Source organism: Gymnoscopelus microlampas (assembly GCF_963454915.1).
Source record: "Gymnoscopelus microlampas genome assembly, chromosome: 23".
Taxonomy (NCBI): Eukaryota; Metazoa; Chordata; class Actinopteri; order Myctophiformes; family Myctophidae; genus Gymnoscopelus; species Gymnoscopelus microlampas.
The window spans coordinates 27281283-27308999 of record NC_139960.1 but is presented as its reverse complement, the minus strand read 5'-3'; the positions used below and the strand labels follow the sequence as shown (position 1 = coordinate 27308999).

Genomic DNA, 27717 nt, shown 5'->3' with positions numbered 1-27717 from the left:
TTATTTTTGTTGTCTACATCTATTCATTCTGTTTAACACATTGAGATCTTTGGCTATTCAAAAATAGCAGATCTACAAGCTCGTAGATCTGCTATTTTTGAAAAATCGTGAAAATGTGTGCAAATCTTTGAAAATATATTGTTTGAAGCGAACATTTTTAACTATTCTTTACTTCTGGGGGTCCCTGGAACAAAATATTTTGAGATGTGGGTCGGCGGCCAAATACATATCATTTTGGGGATCCTTGACATAAAAAGGTTTGAGAACCACTGATATAGAAACATACGTTCTTCAGAATACTGTTGGGATTTAGGAGAAGGAGACATTTGTAGAATCGGCTTCAGGTCTTAATGGGTTAAACCAGTGAGGTTTCTGCACATTTGCCCATACGGATCAGGGTACACTGACCATCATGGAGTTATTTATCCTTTAACTCTATGCCTGCCAATGACGTATATATACGTCTTTTAATTATCAGCTGTTGTCCGCCAAAGACGTATATATACGTCATGGAAAAAAAGGGGAAAAAAAATATCTAATCTAAATACTGAATCAAGCAACTTAAAAATGGTCTGGGGGGGCTCACAAAAGCCTGAGTAGACGATAAAATGACCCAACATTTTTTTGAAAGTCAAATATCCCTTTAAGTAAGGCATTAAGTGAAGAAAAGTAGAAAACATCATTCAGTATAAGCAGAATTACATACAAACAGCATCCTGCTAACAGACGTCATTTTGTTCAAAACCATGGCTGCATGATATACTGAGCATGTCATCTGATGATACACGAGAGAAGAACAGAAGGGTAAGGTCATTTCATTCAGAATACAGTACTGTGAGAATTGGAAATGTCAGTTTTTGCTGCAGTACTCCTTTCCCAACTGAAACAATCGGTCTTTGTCTGAGGAAACAATATGACATGGCATTTTTCTCGATGGCATCAAAGCAGTTCGGCCGGTGACAAAGGTATCAAATTGTGATTTCACTCAGACATTCAAAGCTTCATTTAACTACCCTTAGTAGAATATTTCACACAAAAAACAAACACTTGGTACAGCCCTACTTAAAAGTGTCTGCCCACAGCATAAAATCCACATCCTGCATAGGTTCGTGGGTCTGATAACCTGTTAAACCATTTACAGTACACACACTTAAAGCCAATCACTATTTATCCCCAGATCTTTACTTCAGATTGTAAATAGGAATGCACGGCGGTCCAGGCACCCTAGGCTGCAATGCCAGCCTGACAGCGTGGCGAGGGTTCGAATCCCCTTCCCTTTGCTGCGTGTCACTCCCCATTTCCTGTCAGTCTACTGTCCTATCTATAAAGGCATAAAAGCCCAAAACAAATCTTTAACCCAAGTTTTTTGAGAAAAATTCAAAAGTAGCAGATCTACTGTACAAGATCATAGCGCGGCACACATTTTCACGATTTTTCAAAAATAGCAGATATACAAGCTCGTAGCGCGGCACTCGGTGCCGCGCTATGAGCTTGTATATCTGCAATTTTTTAATAGCCAAAGAAATCTAAAGTGACACAGATGCGTTCCAGGTCTTAATGGGTTAAGAAAAATTAATGGGGATGCACAATATTTACATTTTGGCCAATATCCGATAACCGATTAATTGCATGGTCAAATCAATACCGATGCTGATATTACAAGATAAGTTCCCACTATGGTTTACCTTACACCTTTTATACAGTAACTGTGATTCTGGGAGCATATGCAGACTTCTAAAAAATGCGTTCTTATCACCCGATTTATTAGGCCTACTAATGAACATTACACATATTTAAATTAAACTTAAATGCAGTTAAAGATGTTATAAATATTTTTTACACTGCTTTTATTTGTTCTACAAGTAGTAGACCATTAAAGGAGGAGTTCACCCAAAAACTTACTTATTTTCTATCAATTGCACACCCCATGAAGCCTTGAATTCATGGATTTATTTTTGTTTTTGTGGCATTCCTAAGCCAATAATTTGATGACCGGGTGTGTATCCGGTAGGAGACACAAATAATCTACTTTGTGTCGCCTACGGATACATTAGCCGGTAGGAGACGGGAATCAAATTATTGGCTTAGGAATGCCACAAAAACAAAAATAAATCCATGGATTCAAGGCTTCATGGGGTGTGCAATTGATAGAAAATAAGTCATTTTTTGGGTGAACTACTCCTTTAAGCTTCCCAAGAAAACGCTGATGGAATCTGCTGCCTTCAATCATCTCATACAGTGCATAAGGCCTCCACACAGGTGAACAAAGTAATAGCATGTGTCCGAGTTTGTGCGAGAAAGAGGCATATCTTGTTACCCAGCAAGACCCCTTCTATGAAAGACCTGATCTGCGGATGACAGTGCTAACATGGCTATCCGTTTCCTCAGCGGGAGCCCCACCGGCAGCAGATCTGATAAAGGCAACAACCCCATCAGGGGAGAGGGGGGGGGGGATGGATGAGCAAGAGCCCTGGTTCAGAGCTGTGCAGGCCTGATAATCAGGCCTGGCTTAGGAAGGGTTACAGACAGGCTTTGGCTAATGCTCACGCCGCGATGATAGCCGGCTCTGACAGGCTTTACACACAGAGATCCTTCTCCACAGATTGACAGACACAGACGCAATGCACCCCCTTAAGCATGGAATATCATTCATCTCAGACGAGAGAGGCTTGGTTCTACAGGGCCTGCTGGCAGGCGTTTGTTGCTTGAAGCCAGGCAACCCACATTATGCCATCTGATTAATATCTCCATCTCTCTTTCCTTTCCCCCTCTACTTTGCCAAAAAGAACTGCGTTGAGGACCTTTAACCCATTAAAACCAGGAAAGCATCTCTGTCATTTTAGATTTCTTTGGCTATTCAAAATAGCAGATATGCAAGTTCATGCCACGCCATGAGCTTGTAGATCTGCTATTTTTTTTAATCGTGAATATTTGTACAAATCTTTGAATATATGTATTTTAAAAGTGAATATTTTCGACTTGAATTGTTGCTTCTGGGGGTCCCTGGAACATTTTTTTTTTAGATGGGGGTCTGCGGCCAAACACATATCATTTTGGGGGTCCTTGACATGAAAAAGGTTTTAGAACCACTTGTACAGTATATCAACATACGTTTTTTCAAAAAACTGTTCGGCCTTAGGTCTTAATGGGTTAAGTAAATTTTCAGCAGTGTAATTATCACCATTGACCAGTTCAGTCACATCATCATAATGCATAACTGCAACTCATTGACCTTTTTTCAGTTCAGTCACGTCATCATAATACATGCCTGCTACTGATTCACCTTTTTCAGTTCAGTCGCATCATTATAATCCATGCCTGCTAGTTATTCACCTTTTTTTATGCTCTCCCCTGAAGGTCAAATACAACAGAGAAAATAGGATTCCAATTCTTAATTTTACACCCAATCCACCTGGATCCATTAGCAATGATGGAAACCTAGCCTCAACCCACCTCTAATAGTTTTTAAATGTTACCTTCCATGGAGAGACCTGCAATTGCCGGTACAATGGAAATGGTCTCATTTTAGCTGAGGAAAAAGGGCAAAGTATCCAGACCTCAGAATATAATGAAATGTCCAATAGGAGTCGCAATAGGAGTCGTTCCCATAAAATACGGCAATTGTAATCATAATAATCTTGGATAAATAGGGTAGATCATGATGGCCACACTAGCATTACTCTATAATGGCGGGAATTGGTCAAATTCCTAAATGTGTCCAATAAAGTTAAGGGGAAAGCACTAGTCCACAGCATTTGACTGATGTTGATTGTGCCAACTGCCAAAAATGATACAGAAATGGGCATGTTTGTTGCTTATTTTCACAACCTCCAAAAAGATAATGACCTTTTTCTGAATTTCTATGAATTTCTGCTCTAGGGGTGCAACAGTTAATGGCACTAATCAATTTACTTAAATCTAATAAATAAATAAATACAGAAAATAGATGCACTGCGTTGTTGTGAGCTATGTTTTCCTATTTGCTTGACACTGTTGTCTGATTAACACACACAGCCTTCAAGTGGTTAAACCCTCTGGCGTCTCGCATTTTGTTTTATAATGCAATTTTAATGGGTCCTACATTTAATGGGACACATTCAAAAGACCCCCCATGTGTCCCAGGACCCACTCCACTGAAAACATAACATCACTGAACAGGTCTCGATTAATCAATTTCTTTGTACCTCTGTTTTTGTATCCCTGTTTTGTTTTGCTTGTGTAATGTAATTTACTCTATTGTTGCTTGTTTTTTGTTTTTTTTTAGTGGAGACTGCGGATAAAAATGTGTCCAGTCTGGTGTATTTACATTACATTGCTATGTATCGTTCATTAATATACGGTGTCCTGTCCAAGTAAACAAATAAAGTAAAGCTATTATAAATCGCTAAGAAAATAAATCGATAGTTGTAGCCCTACTCAAGTTCTGCCTTACACACCATTCTCTGCCTTACACACTACTCTCCCATGCTAGTCAACTTTTACAGCAGTAGACTACAATATTCAACAACATTTATTTAAGATAATAATAAGCAACATTATATTTATTTATGTTACATGATAATGTTACTATTAAATAGGAGATTTATCAGCCAATCAGTCATATTCCAATGCGTTGTAACTTGACCAGACTGGGTTAGATTCAAAACCACCAGCAGGGTTTCAATATCGGTGGTTTGGTTGATAATAATAATACCCCCCACACACATACATGCGAGAACAGGATGTGTGCATACTGCATACAAACCAAGTTGGCCACACAAAGCTAGTTTTAGTCTAAAATGAGATCCCCACAACCTCGAACAATCTAAAAAAATGGCCTTCCCACAATTTACAGCAGATTTTCTTTTTTTTGTCCAGATATAAACAGTTCTACAGAATGAGCACTATAATGCAGTATGTAGGTGTGTTAGATGTATGGATGGGCCCTCAGGTACCCCGCCCAAAATACATTCATGTTATACTCGACAGAGGCTGGAGCACATTGAAACAGAACTCACAATGCAGCAATTGTCAGGCTTGCATGAATGATTTACTGCTTTATCCAACTATACTCAGGGTCAGGGCTTTGTGTAAGAGCGACCCGTGGCATGATGCTACATTGATCACAGGTAAAACACACTTGTTTACAAGACACAACTAGACACAAGTAGATGATTTAGACTCCTCCACCCACAAAACCGCTGTGGAACAGATAGAAAATTCAGACAATGTCGTCAGACTAGCAGTGGTGTGAAGTAACTACATTAAGTACATTTACTCAAGTACTTAAGTACAAGTGTGAGGTATTCTTACTTTACTGGAGTATTTTTAATTTTCTGTACTTTTACTTCCACTCCACTACATCTCAGAGGCAAATGTTGTACTTTTACTCCACTACAATTATTTGCACACTTTAGTAACTAGTTACTTTGTAGATTTTGATTATTACGCTCACAATATTGTGAGCTATTTTCAAAAGATTGTTATACATTTGAAAACTTGTGAAATGGGGACTGTCTTGATTTTTATACTAACACTTTTGTATTTGTACATGTTCAATTCCGGACTTTTACTTGTAACAAGAGTATTTCTACATTGCAGTATTGATACTTTTTACTCGAGTAAAAAATATGAGTACTCTTTCCACCACTGCATAGCACAGGTGCAGTTTTTCTGTGCAGTAACGTGGGCCTTGCATCAGCTTAACTTCAGCTGACAGAGAACAGACCCCCGCCCACTAACACACAGACCGGCGGGGCCCGTAGGGCACAGTGTGGTGGTTATGTGAGCTGATCTGAGCCCACATTGCAGTAGTTTTATATAGTTTAACACATGTAGAAAGAACATCATCACGTTCACCATCGGTGTTACAACAGGGCCGTCTGTCTGAGTGACTGACTATAGCTTACTAACAGGTTGTTTAGCTTCAGTGGTGGAAAGTAACTAAGTACATTTACTTAAGTACTGTACTTAAGTACAATTTTGAGGTATTTAAATTTTTAATTCTGGACTTTTACTTGTAACAGAGTGTTTTTACATTGCAGTATTGGTAATTTTACTTAAGTAGAGAATTTGAGTACTTTTTCTACCACTGTTTAGCTTGTTAGCTACAGTCAGTAGCTAGTTACATAGACACACACACACACACACACACACACACACACACACACACACACAGGTGTTTCATAATAACATTACTACTGTGCATAGAGCTTGGTTAGCTAAACTGTAGCTAACTTCGTAGGCTACCATTAGCGAGTCTGCACCCCTTAAGTTAGCTGAACATGCTCCAACTTATTTGACGTGTTGTTGTTGTATCATATTGTATAGAAACACACAGTGAGACGAGTATAACAAAACGAAGCCGTTTAAAACAACTCATTAGTAATGGGTGCTGCTGCCTGTCATTAGCCAGTCGTGCTAACAACGTTAGCCAGGAAGACGTCTAGCCCTGATGGATGAACTTCAACCTGGTGTTTGCGCTGTCTCCCTTCTTAGCCTGTACATCTACATAAACGTTCAGTTTTCACATATAAAGTGCTTACCCCATGGCCACGGATGTTACAATTGTGTACGGGTCCTCAGAAGTACCCGTATCGTCCGTATTGTTCAATAAAAAAGCATTTTAATCCGATCTGTGGCCATTGTCTCCATGTACTTTTGACTACGCGACCCTATTGGCTGTAAGGTGTATTGCACTCTGATACATTATAACTGTATGAGAAAATGGCCACCAATCGGATTAAAATGATTTTTATTGAACATCACGGAAGACACGGGTACTTCTGAGGGCCCGTACATAATCGCAACATCCGTGGCAATGTGGTAAGCACTTTATATTTGAAATCTGAACGTTTATGTAGATGTACGGGCCGTAAATGGAGAAAGTGCAAACACCAGGTTGAAGTTCACCCACGACCGTCGTGTGATCCAGGGCTAGTAGGAAGACGTCCAAACATTCAACAGCGCGAGGAGGGGGAAACAAGCCCGGCCAACGGTTCTCATCATTTACCTTTAGCAGGAGATTCTTGACCTCGTCCAGGTCTCCGTTCTTCAAGGCCCACGTCAGTTCTTTATCTCCCATCTTATATGTGTTTTCTATGGTCGTGTTTCAGCCTAGCGGTGTGGCTTCTTCTTCTTTCAGGCAGGCTGTCAACTTAATGCTAGTGCGGCTAAAGTTAGCTCCAGTGTTGCCAGGTTTTGCGAGAGAACCAAGCAACCAGGTATCCAATTCGCTAACAGGCTAGGTGGTGGGTGTAAAATTGGCTATTTTGTCCAAAATGTAAAACTAAACAAAAAAAGTGTTCAAGTAAAGTATACATATTAGAACATGGTTAAACATTCGACATTTGGTCTAATATTTCTAAAATTATAGAAATAAAAATAAAATAAAAATATTTATACAAAACCTGCATATCCAGTCATTTTGGGGCACATAAGTTGAAGGATAAAATTAAGTCTGATAATGATGTACAGCAGTACCGGTGAAAACAAGCCCAAAAGAAGCGACAGGGCTGTGAGCCCTTTAAACATACATTGGCTCTTTGAAAATAGCCGATCTGCAAGCTCGATGTGAGCTTGGAGATCTGCTATTTTCAACACAAAGAAAAATCTTGAAAAAATGTGGAATACCTTTTTAACATTTTAACAACATTCACAAATCTGGTCCCTGGCATGAACTATTTTCAGATGGGGGTCCGCAGACAAATACCTATCAATTGGGGGGTCCTTGACATGAAAGTGTTTGAGAACCACTGGTTTAAACAACATCACACGGCAAGCCCAAAATAATCAACCCAACCCGCAAACTACCAATATTTACAAGCAACTTCACAGAAAAACAAGCCCAAAGTCGCTTATAATAAGCAGACATGGCAACCCCGGTTTAGCTCTGTCAAACTCTTCCTGTCGTCAACCAACACACGCAGGAACGACTGACTGCTGCACCGGTAGAAGATGGTGCTTTCCGATAGATAGTCGCCACCAAAAGCCGATTCAGAATGAGACAAATTAACGTAGACAAGCAATGACGGTCGATTGAGGATCGAGGCTAATTTTTTTCTTTTAAATAAGTTCCAAATGGTGAAGTGGGTAAAGTAATGCAGAGGGATCCGCCTTTCTGTTGATGTACAGAAACACTGCACGACAGTGTCGTTTCTTTCTTTCTTCTTCTTTGGTGCTTTACGGCAGTGGTTCTCAACCTGTGGGTCTGGACCCTCAGGGGGGGGGGGGGATGAAGTGACATTTTTTTAAGACTTTTAAGACCTTTTTAATACCTCAAAAACTGCTTCAAAAGTAATCAACTTTACTATAAAAGCTTGTTAAACATTGGCCAAATTGTCAAATAACATAAAAGAGAAAATAGCCGATAACTGATCTACAAGCTCACAACGCCTCGTGTTGCAAGGTGTTGTGAGCTTGTAGATCAGTTATTTTCACAATTTTGGAACAGAGTCAAATTAAATGTAATGCTTGTGCTTCAGTACAATTTTGGGTACTGAACTACTCCACTACAATTATTTGAAAACTTTAGTTACTAGTTACTTTGAAGGTTTTGAATATTATTACAAAACATGCATTACCCACTTCAGTCCTATATCCAGTAGGCCTATGTATGTACTTTGGCCATTTGAAAATAGCCGATCTAAGCTCTGCAATGCATTGTGAGCTCGTAGATCTGCTGTTTTCAAAAGATTTTTATACATTTTGAACTTGTGAAATGGGACATTCTGCACAATGAGTACTTTTACTTTTGGTACTTTAGTATATTGATCTCATGCTCATGCTCCCTCAACACAGCAGCTACATATTGTCCTGGCACGTCCACAATATCAAGACACCAATTATGATGACCAATCAGGTCAGTAAATCCCGATTCTGCGTCGTTAATGATATAAGCTTCATTTGATAACATCTGGGTTTGGAGAAAAAGAAAATAGTACTCTTTGGATAAAATAGTACTTTTTCACGTCAGTTGATGTTTCATATCCATATGAGTAAAATCGCCTGGCTCATTTGCTTTTTTTTTTTTTTTTAACCTTTATGTTTATTTAGCATTTTTCAGCACAGTAGACAGAGGAAAAACAGAACTTCTTAGTATAATATTTTGGGGTTCCCCCTCCCGTGCCCCCCAGACAAAACAACATAAAAAAGTAAACAGACATATACAAAGTGAAAAACAAAAAACTAAGCACACATCACAATATGTTTAATTGTTGAAAAATACATAAATAATAGTAATACTAAATAACTAGACCATACCCCAGGGCTGCCAACATCGGACTTTGAAATCCAGGAGATTGGTTGGGGACGTGGCTAGCGGGGGGATTTGGAGGTCCCCCCCAAGACATGTTTAGTAGATGTCATTTCCAGTATTCTGGTGGATTTTGGGAGTTTGACACTTTTATCAGCCTTTACTTACATAGGATCCATTAAAAAGTTAAAAGTAGCAATACAAGAGCCTATTTAATAATAACCACTAGCCTAATTACTTAAAAATTACTATCTCTTTAAAATTGCATTGGACTGGAGTTTATCCAGACATACAGCGACAGTAAAAGAGTAACGTTTCCATTCTCTCAGAAAGACAGTTTTTTGGGGGTTTGTGTGCCAGAATCAAAGAGTGAGAGACTCACACCTTGCCCACTCACACCTTCCAACAAAAAAAACAATCAAATACTGCCACAGTGATTTTCATATCAAATTAACACAAATGGCCGTGGCTGGAATCCCCCAAAACAGGATAAGAACAGGAGAAATGGAAGAACAGGAGACGTCCAGGAGATGGGGTCAAATAACAGGATTCTCCTGGTGAGAACAGAAGGGTTGGCGGGTCTGGGATATGAGCACCCACGCTTGTTTCACGCACATGATCTGGCAACCCGGGAGCCAGCGAACACAAAACCGCTAATAAACAGCTGACATTTGGGGAAAGCGAAAAAGGGGCATCGGTGTTCCGTGCACATGGTAATGCTGGTCAATGTGGCTGTCTGTGTGCAAATGCAGAGCAATTGCTCCAGGCACTGAGGAGAACCGGGCAGAAGAGATTTTGGCCTCACCACCCGCACAGAGCTTTGTAGAATAGGCTCTATGCACAGCAGCCATATTGGGAATGAATTGGGCCCCTTCCTTACTTCCTTCACAGGTGTTACCAATGATACTAATTAAGGCTCTGTTCCACTTAGTGTGGCATAGTGGTTGTCTTATTTTCAAGGACCCCCCATAACTCTGAGAGTGTACAAATGGAACCAAATGGACCCGTTAGGGTCCATTTGGTTCCATTTGTACACTGTCAGAGTTACACACCCACCATAAGGGGCCATTTGGGCACCAAAATGGAGTGTTTCTAGTGAGCCAACATGCACAATATCAGCACCCTGACCAGAATGGAACAGAGCCTTCATTAGTATCATTGGTAACACCTGTGAAGGAAGTAAGAAGAGGCCCAATTTCTTTCCAAATGGCTGCTGTGCATAGAGCCTATAGGAGGATAATGATAATAATAATAAAAATAATAAAGAGCCCCCCCCCCCCCCCCCCCTCTCTCTCTTCTTCCATCCTAGATTCAAAGCTTGATTGCAGCCAGTTGCAGCAGCATCTCCCCTGTGGGTGGGCTCGTTAGAACACCGTCCAGGATAACCTCTGTCCTCCACATCATCATTTGATTATTTTTGGAACGCAGTTCTTATATGATGCGATTAAAGATTTCTCTATGGGATTTTCAATAGAAAAAATGACTCCCAGGGGGATAACGGCCTCTATCCCCCTGGAAGAGCGAAACGTCACAGCAACTTTTGGTGCAATAAAGCATCTATCTTATTGGAACCCTTAGAGTGTTTATTTTCCTTGTATTCATAGTCACAGCTTCAGCCATATGATCTTGCATTAACAATTTCCTGTTCATGGCTTTATTCTTAGATTTCACATTTCTTTACATTTATCCTATTCATTTCTAAGACATTACCAAACTCACCTGAATAACACTGAGTCAAAAAGAATAATGATAATAATAAATAAATCACAGACGTTTGAGTTTAGTACATAAATCAATCTTTTCTCCAGGCACTATTTCCGACTTGAATCAATCCTCAATTTAAAACGCATTAAAACACAACAATAATGTGATTTTGGCATAAAATACCCATGCAATAAAATGACTTGCGTTGGGTTATTCTAAAGCATGTTTCTCCAAGTTGATTTTCATACTGTACATAATTGGATTCCAGTTGCTTCCTTGGAAATCAAACCACATTGGTGAATGTCAGAATCTTCATGAAAACGCTGTAAGTGGGTCCCGAAGATCTGGTTGGTGAATGAGGCCCAATCAGAGTAACCAGGTGTGTGCAAGTGCACTGGACAGTTGTTGTAGTTACAACTGCTGAGTTGCACCACAACATTCAAGAGATACAGCAGGTCCTGAGGGGGACCCCGACCGTGTGCGTCCATGTTTCTGTGCGTCTGAGAGGGAGAGACAGAGAGACGGACAGAATTACACAGATAAGTCATAGTAACTGATCACATTTAAGCTGTGTGAGGCTTGCACAGTATTTGTTATCACATCAACATGCAATGGCAGGAGGAGGATCTATCATTGGAAGTCATGGATGCAATTTGCTGCTGCAGGGACCTCTCTATTTTCATTATCCATTTCAATTTCTATTCAATTACTCTACTGAGATATGTGGCACCTGCTTAGAAAATAACAGCCATGAAGTGGATCATGGTTTATCATTTATAAATCATGATCTAGTAAGGATCAAGGGCAGGTCGACAAGATCAAGGCCAATCCTAAATACTGTAGTTCACTAGGTCCTTCCATGTCCTAAAATGGTGTTGATTTATCCATAAATACCGGTAATCCTGAGAGCGTACAAATGTAACCAAATAGTTCCACTTGGTTACATTTGTACACTCTCAGAGTTAAGGATTTTACAGTGTGGGACCCTGCTGCCCGTGAAGTCACCTGCATACATCCACTCAACAGTTTCTCCATGTGAAATATGGTGCTTGTAGCACTGTGTCATTACATGAAATAAGCACTCCTTAGCGAAAAGCAATCTGGCCAGAGGATGAGGGGGACTATAAAAGTCATTATAAAAAAGTATTAAAGAATATTCAATATGGCTCTATGACGAGCATATAAATGGAGTTAATGAGGTTCTACTCCCACCCCCCATCCTACAGGACCACTTCAGGCCCACCCCCTTTTGAGTAACCCCTTCTCCCACCCCACCTTTCACACACAAGCGCACACCACCACCGAGATGCATTACTGTCTGAGAGACCCAGAGCATGTATTAAAACCAGTTTATAGGACTGTAATAAACTGTCCCACAAGTATAGATTTCGGCACATGGGGATAAAGACAGGGCCGATTATACTGCCCATATTTCTCTGCATGCTTGCTATGCTAATGTGACACACATGACTGTAATGAGTCCCCTTTGGGTAACCACAAGTTTATATGGTGGGGTGAGCATGCATGGACCCGACAATTGATGCCCAAAGCACGTACAGTACATAGTATTAATGTGTGCCGTTCATTATATGTGTTATATTGCTGTATTAGCATATTATCAACATTGTAATGGTCATAGTTTTGAGGCTACACTTTATCCATGACTACCTGACTGTATATATATGAGGGGGTAGTGCAGGGTGATCTTGACTGGGGAGTGTTCAGCACAGTGTGCCTAGGAAAGGCACTATATGGTATGTTGTGTGTTGTCAGAGGATCCAACACAATGTAACAGTAAAGTCTGATTTATATATACTTATTCGTATGCTGGTGCCGTGCGTCAAAAATAGCAGATCTACAAGCTCGCAATGCTTGCGGGAGCAACGCGTTGTGAGCTTGTGGAGCGGCTATTTTTGTTGTGCGACAACTATGGTACGATGAAGTATATAAAATTAAGCAACTCTACCCACAGCTGTGACAGCTTGGCGCCCCCGTTTTTTCACTTTATTAGAACAGTGCCGCATGCAACTACAATGCAACCGTCTCTGAAATACACCAGGGTTCCACATTAAAATACACACTCTCACCTACCAGCTGTCTCCAAAATATTCCCAAAACCATCACTCGACTGAAAGTGCACTTTACTTGAACCCTCGCTCTTTGATTATTGTGCTGCCCTCTCAGGTGTGTTTTATGAAGATGGATGTAGATAATTAGCATAACCTGATAATTAAAGATCTTCATTGGTACGTTTTTTTTAAAATGTATTAATGAGAACTGCATTAAGATCCTTATTAGATCGTAATAAGAAACTGTACAGCATTTAATTGAGCCAGCTGGCTTGTTAACATACTGTACTGGTAGGTGTGTGTGTGTGTGTGTGTGTGTGTGTGTGTGTGTGTGTGTGTGTGTGTGTGTGTGTGTGTGTGTGTGCGCGCGTGTAGTGTGTGAGAGAGAGAGAGAGAGAGAGAGAGAGAGAGAGAGAGAGAGAGAGAGAGAGAGAGAGAGAGAGAGAGAGAGAGAGAGAGAGAGAGAGAGAGAGAGAGAGAGAGAGAGAGAGAGAGAGAGAGAGAGAGAGAGAGAGAGTTTTGGAGTATTTAGGGATAACATTAGGTAATTCATGAGTCAATTACATCTATATAATCAGAGTACTCGCATTCCAGACACTGGGGCATCAAAATCTTTAATATACCCTATCTTTCTTTACCATGCACCTACAATATATGCACATGAATAAATAAACAAAATACATAAATACATGATGCACTGGAATCAGAAAATACAGAATATCTTTTATTTATTTATTCATTTATTGGAAGACAATCTCCATTACTTTCCACCACTGTCAGGCAATGTTACGGTGTTATGGGTGATTTATACTTAGTTGCGCACCGATGTCATGCACCGAAAATAGTCGATCTACAAGCTCACAACCCGTGACACGACACGCAACTAGTATAAATCAGGCGGTAGTGTGCTGAGGGTTAATCTATAGTCAGTGGTTTGTGGTCATCCATCTTCCCCGGTTGGACTGGGAGTTGTCTTTGTCAGTGCTAACTGGAACGTAATAAGTGTGACCAACTGTGATGGTTATGTTTGACCCCAGATCCACTGGCTCTGCAAAATCAGCAGAATATTGGACACTCAAAGAGGTCCGCCTGACACTGCTTGCTTAGACAGCATTTACTGTACTATGCCATCTGCCTTCCCAAGATGGTCATGACCCATGGACATGATTACAGCAGATGCTACTGTATAAATTACAACGATATTTTGGAACAGTTCAAGGTTCTTCTCACCCCCCTCTCATCCTGAGTGCTATTTTAGCTCTATTTGGTGTCTGGTTAAATTAACACTCAGGACATACTAATGTAAAAAAGTACTATCAGTGTTATGGTCACATCCGTCATTGATTTAGGTTTGTCCACAGTGTGTTTATTTGCCGCACAAAGCCAAAGTGCAGTAACTACGATAAGAAAATGAACTGATACATGGGTTTAAAAGTGTTTCAACTGGTCAGCCAAATCGTCATATAAGCGATATTACACTAATTGTATATCTGTTCTTGAGGTAATTGATTATGCCCCCAAATTTGACCTTTGGGATACACAAATAAGTCGGTGTGTCCAACAACATAGCTACAGCACTTTGGCTTTGTAGGGCAGCTTATTAGATGTCTGTCCGGTTGATTTGTGCTATTGACATTTCCCATACAGTATAAAGGAATGCCGGTGCAGTGGTTCAACTTCACCAGGTGTCCGTTGCAGTAGGTGACCTAAATGGGTCTCCTACCGCAACGGTAGGAGACCAGACACCCAGTGAAGTGAGCCGGAACTCTTAAAAAGGGAAAACTTGGACATGATTCATGAACACACGGAAGTTGGATGTGTGGGAGAGACACAGCAGCAGCTCAACAAAGTGGTATAACCATGGATAAGTGTATGAGAGAAGTGATGGAAAATGTCCTGAAAATACTTAAATACTGCACAGAGACATGGGCTGTGTCCAAAATTCCATTCCAACACATGTTGTATGCCAAATGAGTATATGAGTTTTTTTTACAATGTCCGAAAGCTTAGCAGCTACTCAATTGTATATGAAATACATACACAATTCGGGACAATACTGTATTACAGTATGCAGCAGTGGACACTACATTGGTATGAATATCCCACAATACAATGCGGTAGTTTGGACAATAACAACATACCAGAATTTGCGTGGCGGACATCAACCAAACCTCTGGCGTAACGTCAATTACTCTTCAATTAAACACGACATCAATAAGGTAGTTAAACTTATTTGTTGAATCCGAGGACATCAAATAAATGTTTAACTGCTGGGCAGTGTTGAACATGTATGTACTTCTACTGGCCAAAACCTTTGACACTTTCCCAACATTCCATGTGGTTTGATACCAAGTGATTAGTATATGTCCGAAATGAAAGATACTATTGTGGATGCACTCATAAGTATGTTGAAAAATAGCATACCGTATGTAGCATGTAGTATGTGATTTTGGATGCAGCTGTTAAGAGATAGCTGTTAGATTGTTGTTAGAGATAGCTGAATGTGAGATTCCCCTAGTTGTTTAGTGTTTAAGTTCAACTTTTGCGCTTGAGCAGGAACAACGAACGACTGTGTTGCCAGACTTGCCACCACAGAAAGATCTGTTTGCTATCCTAGTAGCCATCCTGGGGCGTACAGGAGCCAAGCTGTCATGCCAGTAAAGCTGGTATGTGCAAAGCTACAGTAATTGTGTATATTGTACAACCTGATGCAGAATAGGGATATGAGTTACGGTGTAGTAAATCATTATTGCATTGTGATTCCATAACGCTCGAAGACCCTAGACAGGGAAACGTGACCATAAACAATATTATTAAACCTCAGTTATGGATCGGCATGCAACATTGTTAAAAAAGAAGTGTTTAAGCAGGTACAGTAAACAAACAAAAAAATAAACACTTTCCAAAACAGACAAAAATAGATATGCATAGCAAAACACCATGATCGCCTTTTTGTTTGTTTGGCTATATACATAATACGTAAAATCCTTTGTATTAATTTAACCTTTTGTAACAATGTGTACACTCCTGGAGTTAAAATATTTTTGGGGATTTTACTGAGAGCGATTATGCAGTTTGAACATTTTCATCTGTCTAAATCTGTTATGGATCCTAAAGGATAGTATTGGGCTTATCTCAGTGGTTGCTTTATAAGGTCTTAACTTTGAACATCCCCATGTTTAATGCAGCAGTGGCCACACCAAGTTACAGAAGAAAGCAATTCCACATCTTTGAATAATCTGCCAACTGTGATTGATTTATCCTGCCAAACATTCAATCACAGCCCCCTTGTTATGGCCTACACAGATATTGCATATGAAGCAAATTTAGTTTTCAAACTTGAGGGGGAAATATATTATGATAGAGAGTGTGAGCATCATCTGGGCTTTCAACTTCACAATTTGAAAAGTTTAGATTTAGCAGAGCACAACTGTAGCACGTCTGTGTGGTGAAGTTATAGAGTGGGAATAAATAATGCAGGTTAGAAAAAGTAATAAAAACATGTATTTGTGGAGGAGGAAGTATTGGTGCTATAACTTTCTGTTCAATAGACCCATAAACAGTGGAGAGTATAATCTCCAGAGAAATTACATCTCTGATTCGATCTACACACAGGGATTAAAGATCGTTATTTCATGCGCCCTAAGATATGAGATTTTATTAATATTATAGATTTACATTCCCATTCATAGCACATGTTTAATTCTTTTCAGCTCTCTTTGGGGAATTTCCTTTCTGTACTGTACTGTACACCTACTGTGCAGCCAGCAGTGGCTGGCTGCACATAAAAAAACAACTAACAACTTTACAGAGTAGCATCTAAATGGGAAATAGACTACATTTACATCTACTACATCTTCTAGTCCAGCATTTCCCAAATCGGGGTACTGGTACCCCCTAGGGGTACTTCGGAGTACTCCTGCTGGGGATAACCTTTTAGGAACATTTTTCTAATATTGGTTTTAAACAGTTTATCCTGTGTTTGAAATCAATTCAATCTAGAAACTGTAACATTCATGTTTTGAAAAACATTTTACATGCTATACTGTATGGTGCACTTTCACCACAAACATTTGCAATGTGCCAAGCAATGTTAATTTCGTTGACTGAAACTATGACGAAAAATCCTCATAGTCAAGTCATTCCGAATTTCATTCAAAGGTAAGCACACAAGCTAAAGTTATTGTAAAATGTCTTTAGCTAGAGTTCACTGCATGGCTAAATTATACCCCGACACCAGTATGCCGATAAGAGCATTTGGACCAGACCAGGAATGAAGGTTGAAAGTGGTTTTATTGCCAGTTGGTACAACACATGTGATGATGATGATGATATGGTGGTGATGATGATTTAACTAAATAGGAGTGAAAGACAGAAACAATCAGTAACTTAAACAAACAGAAAGCATAAACAGATCAGCATAAGTGTCTATCAAACAAATTAAACCAAGGAACATAAGTCTAAATATAGCTGCAAGCAGCGATAATACGGGGCCAGTGAATAGAGAGAGAGAGAGACATGGAAACGGAATAGATTGAAGAGAGAGAGAGAGTGACATGGAAACAATAGATTGATGAGAGAGAGAGATGGAAACATAATGGTTTGATTGGACATCTCAACCTACTGCCATTAACAGGATTCGAACTCTCAACCTTCAGACTAATAGGCTGCAACACTACCTATAGTGCTATAGCTTTGTCCAGGCTGATATTGTCTGTTGAAGATCATAAACTCTTGCCTTCTTTCATGAACCAAGCCCCTGTTTCACTAACACTAAGATCACTCGTTCACAAACCATTTACCAATGAAGAAATTGTACATCTCCTCAGAACCAAAACTAGTGAAAGTAGCCGATCTACAAGCTCACAAACCATGAAAAGTTGTGAGATTGTAGATCAGCTATTTTCAGAATGAAGTATGTCATACGTTGAAAAAACGTACTCTCAAATAAGCATTTCAGGTTATCTTTACCATTTGCACATGTATTCATTGATACAGTCATGTTGTTTGCAATTCAACTTAAATTAAGTCTGCATCAAGTGAGGCTTGAACTGGTGACCTTGAGATTGTGAGGCATTCATTTAAGGGAGACGCCATTGGCCCAACAGACAAGTGACTGTGAAAAAGGAGATCACACAGATGATACAGTTTCACGCAAATAGCTGAAAAATCCTGGGTTTAAGTGTTTTTCAAACTGCTCAAAATTGCGGACAATCTAAGGGCGGAGCTTACTGGTCAAAGCGATAGATGTGTTCCTCATGAGTCAAGGCACAAGTGTAAGCAAGTTTCACGACTTTCGGCCAAACGAGGCATGACTTTTGCCTGTTTAAAATTTGCATTTTCAAAAAATTGCTATAGCGCCCCCCTTTGGCCAATTGGAGTGAGATTGGTTTCAGTGATATTTGGAATGACTCTCTACATTACTGCAACGTTTCAAAGAAATGTGAGTCTTGCATGTATGTGTTAGGGGCAGATGAATAATTTTCATAAAACTGCAATAGTTAAAATCTATCTCCTCCTGGGATTTTTGAGCAATCTGCACGAAACGTTTAACACTTGAACTTTGGACCACTGCCTACAAAAAATTCCAACGGATTTTCCATAAGTGAAAAAATGCAGAAGTTAGGAGCCAATGACTGTTTTTCATATAATTCAAAATGGTGGGCGATCTAAAGGTCAGAGGTCAAAAGTCAAGACCACGAAAGTTGTCGGGCATGAAGAGACGCATGTGTGTATCGAAGTTTCATGGTTGTAGGTCAAACAGGGCATGAGTTGTACCTGTTCAAAGTTGGCACTTTCAATTGAGTGCTATAGCGCCACCCTTTGACGAATGAGTGTGAGAATTATTTTTTGGTAGTTTTTCATGAGCATCTACCATATGGCCGAGTTTCGTAAAAAGCGTATGCACGGTTAAGCCAGAACTGGCAAAAACAAGTATTTTTCAAACTGCTCAAAATTGCGGAAAATCTAAGGGCGGAGCTTAATGGTCAAATCGATACGTGTGTTCCTCATGAGTCAAGGCACATGTGTAAGCAAGTTTCACGACTTTCGGCCAAACGAGGCATGACTTATGCCTGTTTAAAGTCTGCCTTTTCAAAAAATTGCTATAGCGCCCCCTTTTGGCCAATTGGAGTAAGATTGGTTTCAGTGATATTTGGAATGACCCTGTACATTTCTGCAAAGTTTCAAAGAAATGTGAGTCTGCATGTATGTTTTAGGCACAGATGAATACTTTTCATAAAACTGTAATAGTTAAAATCTATCTCCTCCTGGGATTTTTGAGCAATCTGCACGAAACGTTTAACACTTGAACTTTGGACCACTGCCTACAAAAATTTCCAACGGATTTTCCATAAGTGAAAAAATGCAGAAGTCAGGAGCCAATGACTGTTTTTCATATAATTCAAAATGTTGGGAGATCTAAAGGTCAGAGGTCAAAAGTCAGAGTGTGAAAGTTGTTAAGCATGAGGAGACGCATATGTGTATCCAAGTTTCATGGCTGTAGGTCAAACAGGGCATGAGTTGTACCTGTTCAAAGTTGCCATTTTCAATTGAGTGCTATAGCGCCACCTTTGGACGAAAGATTGTGAGAATTATTTCTTGATTGTTTTTCATGACCATCTACCATATGGCCGAGTTTCGTAAAAAGCGACTGCACGGTTCAGCCAGAACTGCGAAAAGTGGCAGAAGAAGAAGAAGTGACAGAATACTGCCAATAACAATACGGTTCCAGAGCAGAGCTCTGGCCCCGTAATAACAGAAAACAAACTTACTTATAATGCATCGGAAGTGCTCACATAGCTGTGATTTCTTGCAGTGAATCTCTAGACAGACAAAATGTTTGTCTGCTGGTTCAACCTGAGCTTATATAGGCCCACCCCAGCTGAACCAAACTAAGCTCAGATTGGGCCCCGCCCACCACTAAGTGACATGATCAGTTTGTGAACTCCAATCCACCCACTCTCAACTTGAGAGGGGGTGGATTTTGTACAGTTATTCTATCAGGTATTCTGGTATGTTTACGCTAAACTTCAAATACAAGCTAAATAAACTAAATGGAATTTTGTTCTAAAGATTGACTAAAAAATTGACTAAATCTATGACTAAAACGAATCAAAATGTGCTGTCAAAATTAACACAGGTGCTAAGTTGCCAGCTGCAACAAGATCGAGAAAATGTATTAGTTGTTGTTAAACCGAACTAAAAACAGGGGGGGGGGCAGCTGAAAGCAGAGGCAGCCATACAAGGCCTGCATGCTCATTGGTCATCGCTCAGCAGTTATAGGGTTCAGTGCCTTGCTCAAGGTCACTTAGACCTGCAATGTCAGGAGGAGTGGGGATCAAACCGGCAACCTTCTGATTCTCACCGACCGCACTCACTCACTCCTGAGCCACCGATGGGCAAAGTAAAAGCCCCATGATGTTAAAGACAGATACCATGAAAGCTGACCTTGTCCTTAGATAGCCATGTGTTGAAAGTGCATACATTCTTTTTTAAACTTGAAAATTCGTACCTATAATGACTTATAATGAAAAAGTGTAGCCTCATGACTGTCTGCGGGTTTCATAAATATTTAAGCAATGAAAAAAAAAAGTATTAACAAGAGCTGAGCTCATGACTAAATAATAACTACACCGGATCCATTGGAGCACATTCTTTTTCCATTTCCTGAAATACTGTACATACTGTACCAATCAACTTTAAATTGCCTGAAACGTACTCCTCACAGGGTTTTGGGGGAACAATTTTGGCCTCCATACTTAGTGATTTTTTCGGATTTAACTTCGTTTCGGTAGTGACACAATGGTGTCACTACCGAAACGAAAAAAAAATTAAAATAAGTCCAGAGCTCGATGAATGTTAGGGACCAAAAAAAAAGTCACTACAAAGTACTACCAATCAACTTTAAATTGCCTGAAACGTACTCCTAACAGGGTTTTGGGGGAACAATTTTGGCCTCCACACTTAGTGATTTTTTCGGATTTAACTTCGTTTCGGTAGTGACACAATGGTGTCACTACCAAAACGAAAAAAAAAATACTATAAGTCCAGAGCTCGATGAATGTTAGGGACCAAAAAAAAAGTCACTACAAAGTACTACCAATCAACTTTAAATTGCCTGAAACGTACTCCTAACAGGGTTTTGGGGGAACAATTTTGGCCTCCACACTTAGTGATTTTTTCGGATTTAACTCCGTTTCGGTAGTGACACAATGGTGTCACTACCGAAACGAAAAAAAAAATGACTAAGTCCAGAGCTCAATGAATGTTAGGGACCAAAAAAAAAGTCACTACAAACAAAGTATTTGTAGCATATGCTTAGTGTGGGCAATGCATAAATGTTATAGACCAGTTTACTGCAGACAGAAGTAGGTGAAGAGTGAAGGAATAAATTATATTGATATGCAACATTAAATTAAATAGACAAGAGACATGATTGAAGCAAAATAAACTGTATTCATCAAAAGAAAATAAAACAAAACATTCAACAGTTCAGTAACTTTTAGCAGGGTATCAAGGTAAGTCCAACAGAGTCTTTCAAAGGTCAAGGTATTGTCTATGGTCAAGTCAGAGGGAAGTGGCAGTGTAGTGGGAATTGTTACTTGAGGGGATAATCAAAGGCTGCTGCTCTTTGGCCTACTCCAGGTAGGACAAACTTCATTTATGGTTGGGTTCGGGTTAGTTGGCTCGCCATCATGATCCTTCAATCAAGATAAATAAACTTGGCCTGGAGTCATAGAAAAGGCCAAATTAATATCAAATAAACAAAACAGCAGATCTACAAGATCATCGATTAACTAAAAAACAGCTTATCTACAAGCATTTCATAACTTCCAAAACAATTACATTCCAACCAAAAACAAATTAGAACAAACATTTCAATAAACAAAACAAACATTTGAACCAACTTGGTTCAAATGGGAAACACACATTTCACTCACCAATTCAATTCATGTAGTCACAGACAGCAGGTTGTGCCAGCAACTTTGGGTGGAAGTCTAAAAGCCACAATAAGTGTCTTAGTAATTTGATCAAATGTAACATGTTGGAAATGTGAGTAGCCTATTGTTTGGAAATGAGTACAGACCTGCAGCAGCCCCAGAGTGATGTGCACCTCACTCTGCTTTATAGTAGGGTGTGGCTGTGATTGCAATTGCAAACACTGGTGTGACTGATTGATTGAGTGAGTGAGTGAGTGAGACTGAGTGTGTGTGACTGTGTGTGTGTCTCTGTCAGTGACACACAGACAGCAGTGACACAAACCTTTTGAAAACCTTTTTGAAACCTGGGTTACATCACCAATCAACTTTAAATTGCCTGAAACGTACTCCTAACAGGTTTTTGGGGGAACAATTTTGGCCTCCACACTTAGTGATTTTTTCGGATTTAACTTCGTTTCGGTAGTGACACAATGGTGTCACTACCGAAACGGAAAAAAAAATGACTAAGTCCAGAGCTCGATGAATGTTAGGGACCAAAAAAAAAGTTACTACAAAGTACTACTGTACGTGAAATTTGTCCTCTGCACTTTAACAACCTCAAATCACTCTAAGATTGCCATATTGTTGACCTGACCTGGAATCGTACCCAGGACATTCAGGACCTTTGGTTCACCAGGCAGGCCCATTAACCACTCAACTATGGCACATTAACAACTCAACTATGGCACTCTGATGTGTAAAAAAAAGTCTGAATATACTAAGTTGTTATTTGTTTATTTAAGTCAGGCTATACTCTACTCAGAGTCATAAGTTTACAAAATGTACTAAAGTACAGTGAACGTCTGTGCGGTTTGTCTCCATCACTGAAAATCACGTACATGTAAACAGATATAAAACTGCTGTCCTGTGCAGTTGGGGTGAAAAAACACAACCATTTCACTCCTAATAATACATATTTGATTTGACATCCTGACTTGCTGCTGTGGCTCAGACTTGAACCTGTCACCTGCGGCTCACTAGTCAGTGACTCTATCCATTCACCTACAGCTGTTTCCTTAGAATCTGTGGTTCTAAAACTTTTTGTTGTCAACCCCCCAAATTGACATGTATTTGGGCAGTGGACCCCAATGTGAAAAGTAACACATTTTTTTAAAGTTATTTGTCTTGTTTGTTGTTCAAGTCAAAGCACCAGGAAGGCTGTATTTCTTGGCCAACAGTTAGCTCAATCGGTTGAGACGCAGTATTCATGATCCAGAGGCCATGAGTTCAAATCCCACTGGTCTCTTTACTGTGATGCTTTCCTTTGCAGACTAACTTCTAGAAAAACAAGTTAAAGCCACCAGGAAACCTGTAACTCTCAGCCAACAGCATAGCTCAACTGGTAGAGCGTCTGTCCAATAACATGACTTGACTTGACTTGAGTGGGTTCGATTCCCACTCGAGTCAAGTGTCCCCGGTAACTTGGGGCAATGGATAAGTTGACTGATATCCTTAGTGATGCTTTCCTTTGCAGACTAACTTCTAGAAGAACAAGTTAAAACCACCAGGAAACCTGTAACTCTCAGCCAACAGCATAGCTCAACTGGTAGAGCGTCTGTCCAATAACATGACTTGACTTGACTTGAGTGGGTTCGATTCTCACTCGAGTCAAGTGTCCCCGGTAACTTGGGGCAACGGATAAATTGACTGATATCCTTCGTGATGCTTCCCTTTGCAGAATAACTTCTAGAAAAACAAGTTAAAACCACCAGGAAACCTGTAACTCTCAGCCAACAGCATAGCTCAACTGGTAGAGCGTCTGTCCAATAACATGACTTGACTTGACTTGAGTGGGTTCGATTCTCACTCGAGTCAAGTGTCCCCGGTAACTTGGGGCAACGGATAAATTGACTCATATCCGTGGAATAACTTGTAGGAGTGTGCTGGTTCAAATCCAGTTCAACCCAGGACCAAGCGGTCCTGGGTTCGATTCCCACTAACGTCAAGTCCCGGTAAATTGGGGCAGCGGATAAATTGACTGATATCCGTAGAATAACTTGTAGGAGTGTCCTGGTTCAAATCCAGTCACCACCTTAGTAACTGAGACCGAATCTGGCCAATTCGGTCTCAGTTACTGAGATAGATAGAGGGTGTGTAGAGTAGGCGGAGTAGAGTAGTGGGCAGAGTAGAGTAGGGGTAGAGTAAAGAGGGAATATAGTCGGGGAGTAGTGGGAGGACTAGGACTAGGGTGAGTAGTAGGGCCCAGAGTAGGAATAGGGCCCAGATTTGGGGGAGGAGTAGGGGCCGGGTAGGAGTAGGGGCCGGGTAGGGGCCCGGGCAGAGTAGGGGCCGGGCAGAGTAGGGGCAGAACCGGGCCCGGGCAGAGTAGGGGTAGGGGCCGGGCCGGGGTAGAGTAGGAGCAGGGTCGGGGCCGGGCCGGGCAGAGTAGGAGCAGAACCGGGCCCGGGCAGAGTAGGGGTAGGGGCCGGGGTAGAGTAGGAGCAGGGTAGGGCCCCTACCCTGCTCTTACTCTGCCCGAGCCCGGCTCGGCCCCCACTCTGCCCGGCCCCTACTCTGCCCCAGCCCGGCCCGGCCCCTACTCTGCCCAGCCCCTACCCTGCTCGGCCCCTACCCTGCTCCTACTCTACCCCGGCCCGGCCCCTACCCCTACTCTGCCCGGGCCCGGTTCTGCTCCTACTCTGCCCGGCCCCTACTCTGCCCGGCCCCTACTCGGCCCGGCCCCTACTCTACCCCGGCCCGGCCCCTACCCCTACTCTGCCCGGGCCCGGTTCTGCCCCTACTCTGCCCGGCCCCTACTCTGCCCGGGCCCCTACCCGGCCCCTACCCCTACCCTACCCGGCCCCTACCCCTACCCTACCCGGCCCCTACTCCTCCCCCTAATCTGGGCCCTATTCCTACTCTGGGCCCTACTCCTCACCCTAGTCCTAGTCCTCCCACTACTCCCCGACTATATTCCCTCTTTCTACCCCTACTCTAATCTGCCCACTACTCTACTCCGCCTACTCTACACACCCTCTATCTATCTCAGTAACTGAGACCGAATTGGCCAGATTCGGTCTCAGTTACTAAGGTGGTGACTGGATTTGAACCAGCACACTCCTACAAGTTATTCTACGGATATCAGTCAATTTATCCGTTGCCCCAAGTTACCGGGGACACTTGACTCGAGTGGGAATCGAACCCACTCAAGTCAAGTCAAGTCATGTTATTGGACAGACGCTCTACCAGTTGAGCTATGCTGTTGGCTGAGAGTTACAGGTTTCCTGGTGGTTTTAACTTGTTTTTCTAGAAGTTATTCTGCAAAGGGAAGCATCACGAAGGATATCAGTCAATTTATCCGTTGCCCCAAGTTACCGGGGACACTTGACTCGAGTGGGAATCTAACCCACTCAAGTCAAGTCATGTTATTGGACAGACGCTCTACCAGTTGAGCTAAGCTGTTGGCTGATAGTTACAGGTTTCCTGGTGGTTTTAACTTGTTTTTCTAGAAGTTATTCTGCAAAGGGAAGCATCACGAAGGATATCAGTCAATTTATCCGTTGCCCCAAGTTACCGGGGACACTTGACTCGGGTGGGAATCGAACCCACTCAAGTCAAGTCATGTTATTGGACAGACGCTCTACCAGTTGAGCTAAGCTGTTGGCTGAGAGTTACAGGTTTCCTGGTGGTTTTAACTTGTTTTTCTAGAAGTTAGTCTGCAAAGGAAAGCATCACAATCACAGTAAAGAGACCAGTGGGATTTGAACTCATGGCCTCTGGATCATGAATACTGCGTCTCAACCCATTGAGCTAACTGTTGGCCAAGAAATACAGCCTTCCTGGTGCTTTGACTTGAACAACAAACAAGACAAATAACTTTCAAAAAATGTGTTACTTTTCACATTGGGGTCCACTGCCCAAATACATGTCAATTTGGGGGGTTGACAACAAAAGGTTTTAGAACCACAGATTCTAAGGAAACAGCTGTAGGTGAATGGATAGAGTCACTGACTAGTGAGCCGCAGGTGACAGGTTCAAGTCTCAGCCACAGCAGCAAGTCAGGATGTCAAATCAAGTATGTATTATTAGGAGTGAAATGGTTGTGTTTTTTCACCCCAACTGCACAGGACAGCAGTTTTATATCTGTTTACATGTACGTGATTTTCAGTGATGGAGACAAACCGCACAGACGTTCACTGTACTTTAGTACATTTTGTAAACTTATGACTCTGAGTAGAGTATAGCCTGACTTAAACAAACAAATAACAACTTAGTATAGTCAGACTTTTTTTTACACAACTTACATTTTGTAAAACTTGACTCTGACTCAGTATAGTCAGACTTTTGTTTCCTTTCATTTTCTGACATGATGTTAATCAGAGTGCCATAGCTGAGTGGTTAGTGGGCCTGCCTGGTGAACCAAAGGTCCTGGATATCCTGGGTACAATTCCAGGTCAGGTCAACAATATGGCAATCTTAGAGTGATTTGAGGCTGTTAGTTGTTAAAGTGCAGAGGACAAATTTCACGTACAGTAGTACTTTGTAGTAACTTTTTTTTTGGTCCCTAACATTCATCGAGCTCTGGACTTAGTCATTTTTTTTTTCGTTTCGGTAGTGACACCATTGTGTCGCTACCGAAACAAAGTTAAATCCGAAAAAATCACTAAGTGTGGAGGCCAAAATTGTTCCCCCAAAAAACTGTTAGGAGTACGTTTCAGGCAATTTAAAGTTGATTGGTAGTACTTTGTTTGTGTGACTTTTTTTTTGGTTCCTAACATTCATCGAGCTCTGGACTTAGTCATTTTTTTTTTCGTTTCGGTAGTGACACCATTGTGTCACTACCGAAACGGAGTTAAATCCGAAAAAATCACTAAGTGTGGAGGCCAAAATTGTTCCCCCAAAACCCTGTTAGGAGTACGTTTCAGGCAATTTAAAGTTGATTGGTAGTACTTTGTAGTGACTTTTTTTTTGGTCCCTAACATTCATCGAGCTCTGGACTTAGTAATTTTTTTTTCGTTTCGGTAGTGACACCATTGTGTCACTACCGAAACAAAGTTAAATCCGAAAAAATCACGTGTGGAGGCCAAAATTGTTCCCCCAAAAACCTGTTAGGAGTACGTTTCAGGCAATTTAAAGTTGATTGGTAGTACTTTGTAGTGACTTTTTTTTTGGTCCCTAACATTCATCGAGCTCTGGACTTACAGTAGGCTACAAGGTTTTTGCCCGAGAGCGATGATATATGCATGTACGGACCGGTATATGCGATATTATGCATGGGCTTTAGACAGACATACAGTGTCTATGCTGCATCATCTGACACACTGTATACCACCCTCTATGGGTCAACCCATGGACATGGACACTAATGAATACAGTATGAGCAGTAGCGGTTAATTCATACAGTATTTATTTTTGTATGTTTCTGTCATGGGGAGGCACCAAATGTCTCCCTTGGGTCTCGAGCTGAAAAGTTTGGGAAACACTGCTCTGAAGAACCAGTTTCGGTTCCAGTTGGTGTGTATAGAAACTCCTTATAATCAGTGGTGGAAAAAGTACTCAAATGTTTTACTTAAGTAAAAGTATCAATACTGCAATGCAGAAGTACTCTGTTACAAGTAAAAGTCCGGAATAAAAAATGTACTTGAGTAAGTACAAAAGTATTGGTATCAAAATGTACCCATTGAGACCTGAAGCCGATTCTACATGTCTCCTAAATCTCAACAGTATTCTGAAAAACATATGTTTCTATATCAGTGGTGCTCAATCTTTTTCATGTCAAGGACCCCCAAAA

General features: G+C 40.9%; 1 protein-coding gene across 1 annotated transcript in view; it reads right to left on the bottom strand.

Annotated features, from left to right (window-relative positions):
* Positions 1 to 7180, bottom strand: part of mtpn (myotrophin) — a 28749-nt gene extending 21569 nt beyond the window's left edge. The window contains exon 1 of the mRNA XM_084049774.1: positions 6992 to 7180. Coding sequence (XP_083905900.1) covers positions 6992 to 7063 — 72 coding nt within the window. The 5' untranslated portion in view covers positions 7064 to 7180. The remainder of the gene's footprint in view (positions 1 to 6991) is intronic.
* Between the last annotated feature and the right edge of the window lie 20537 nt (positions 7181 to 27717).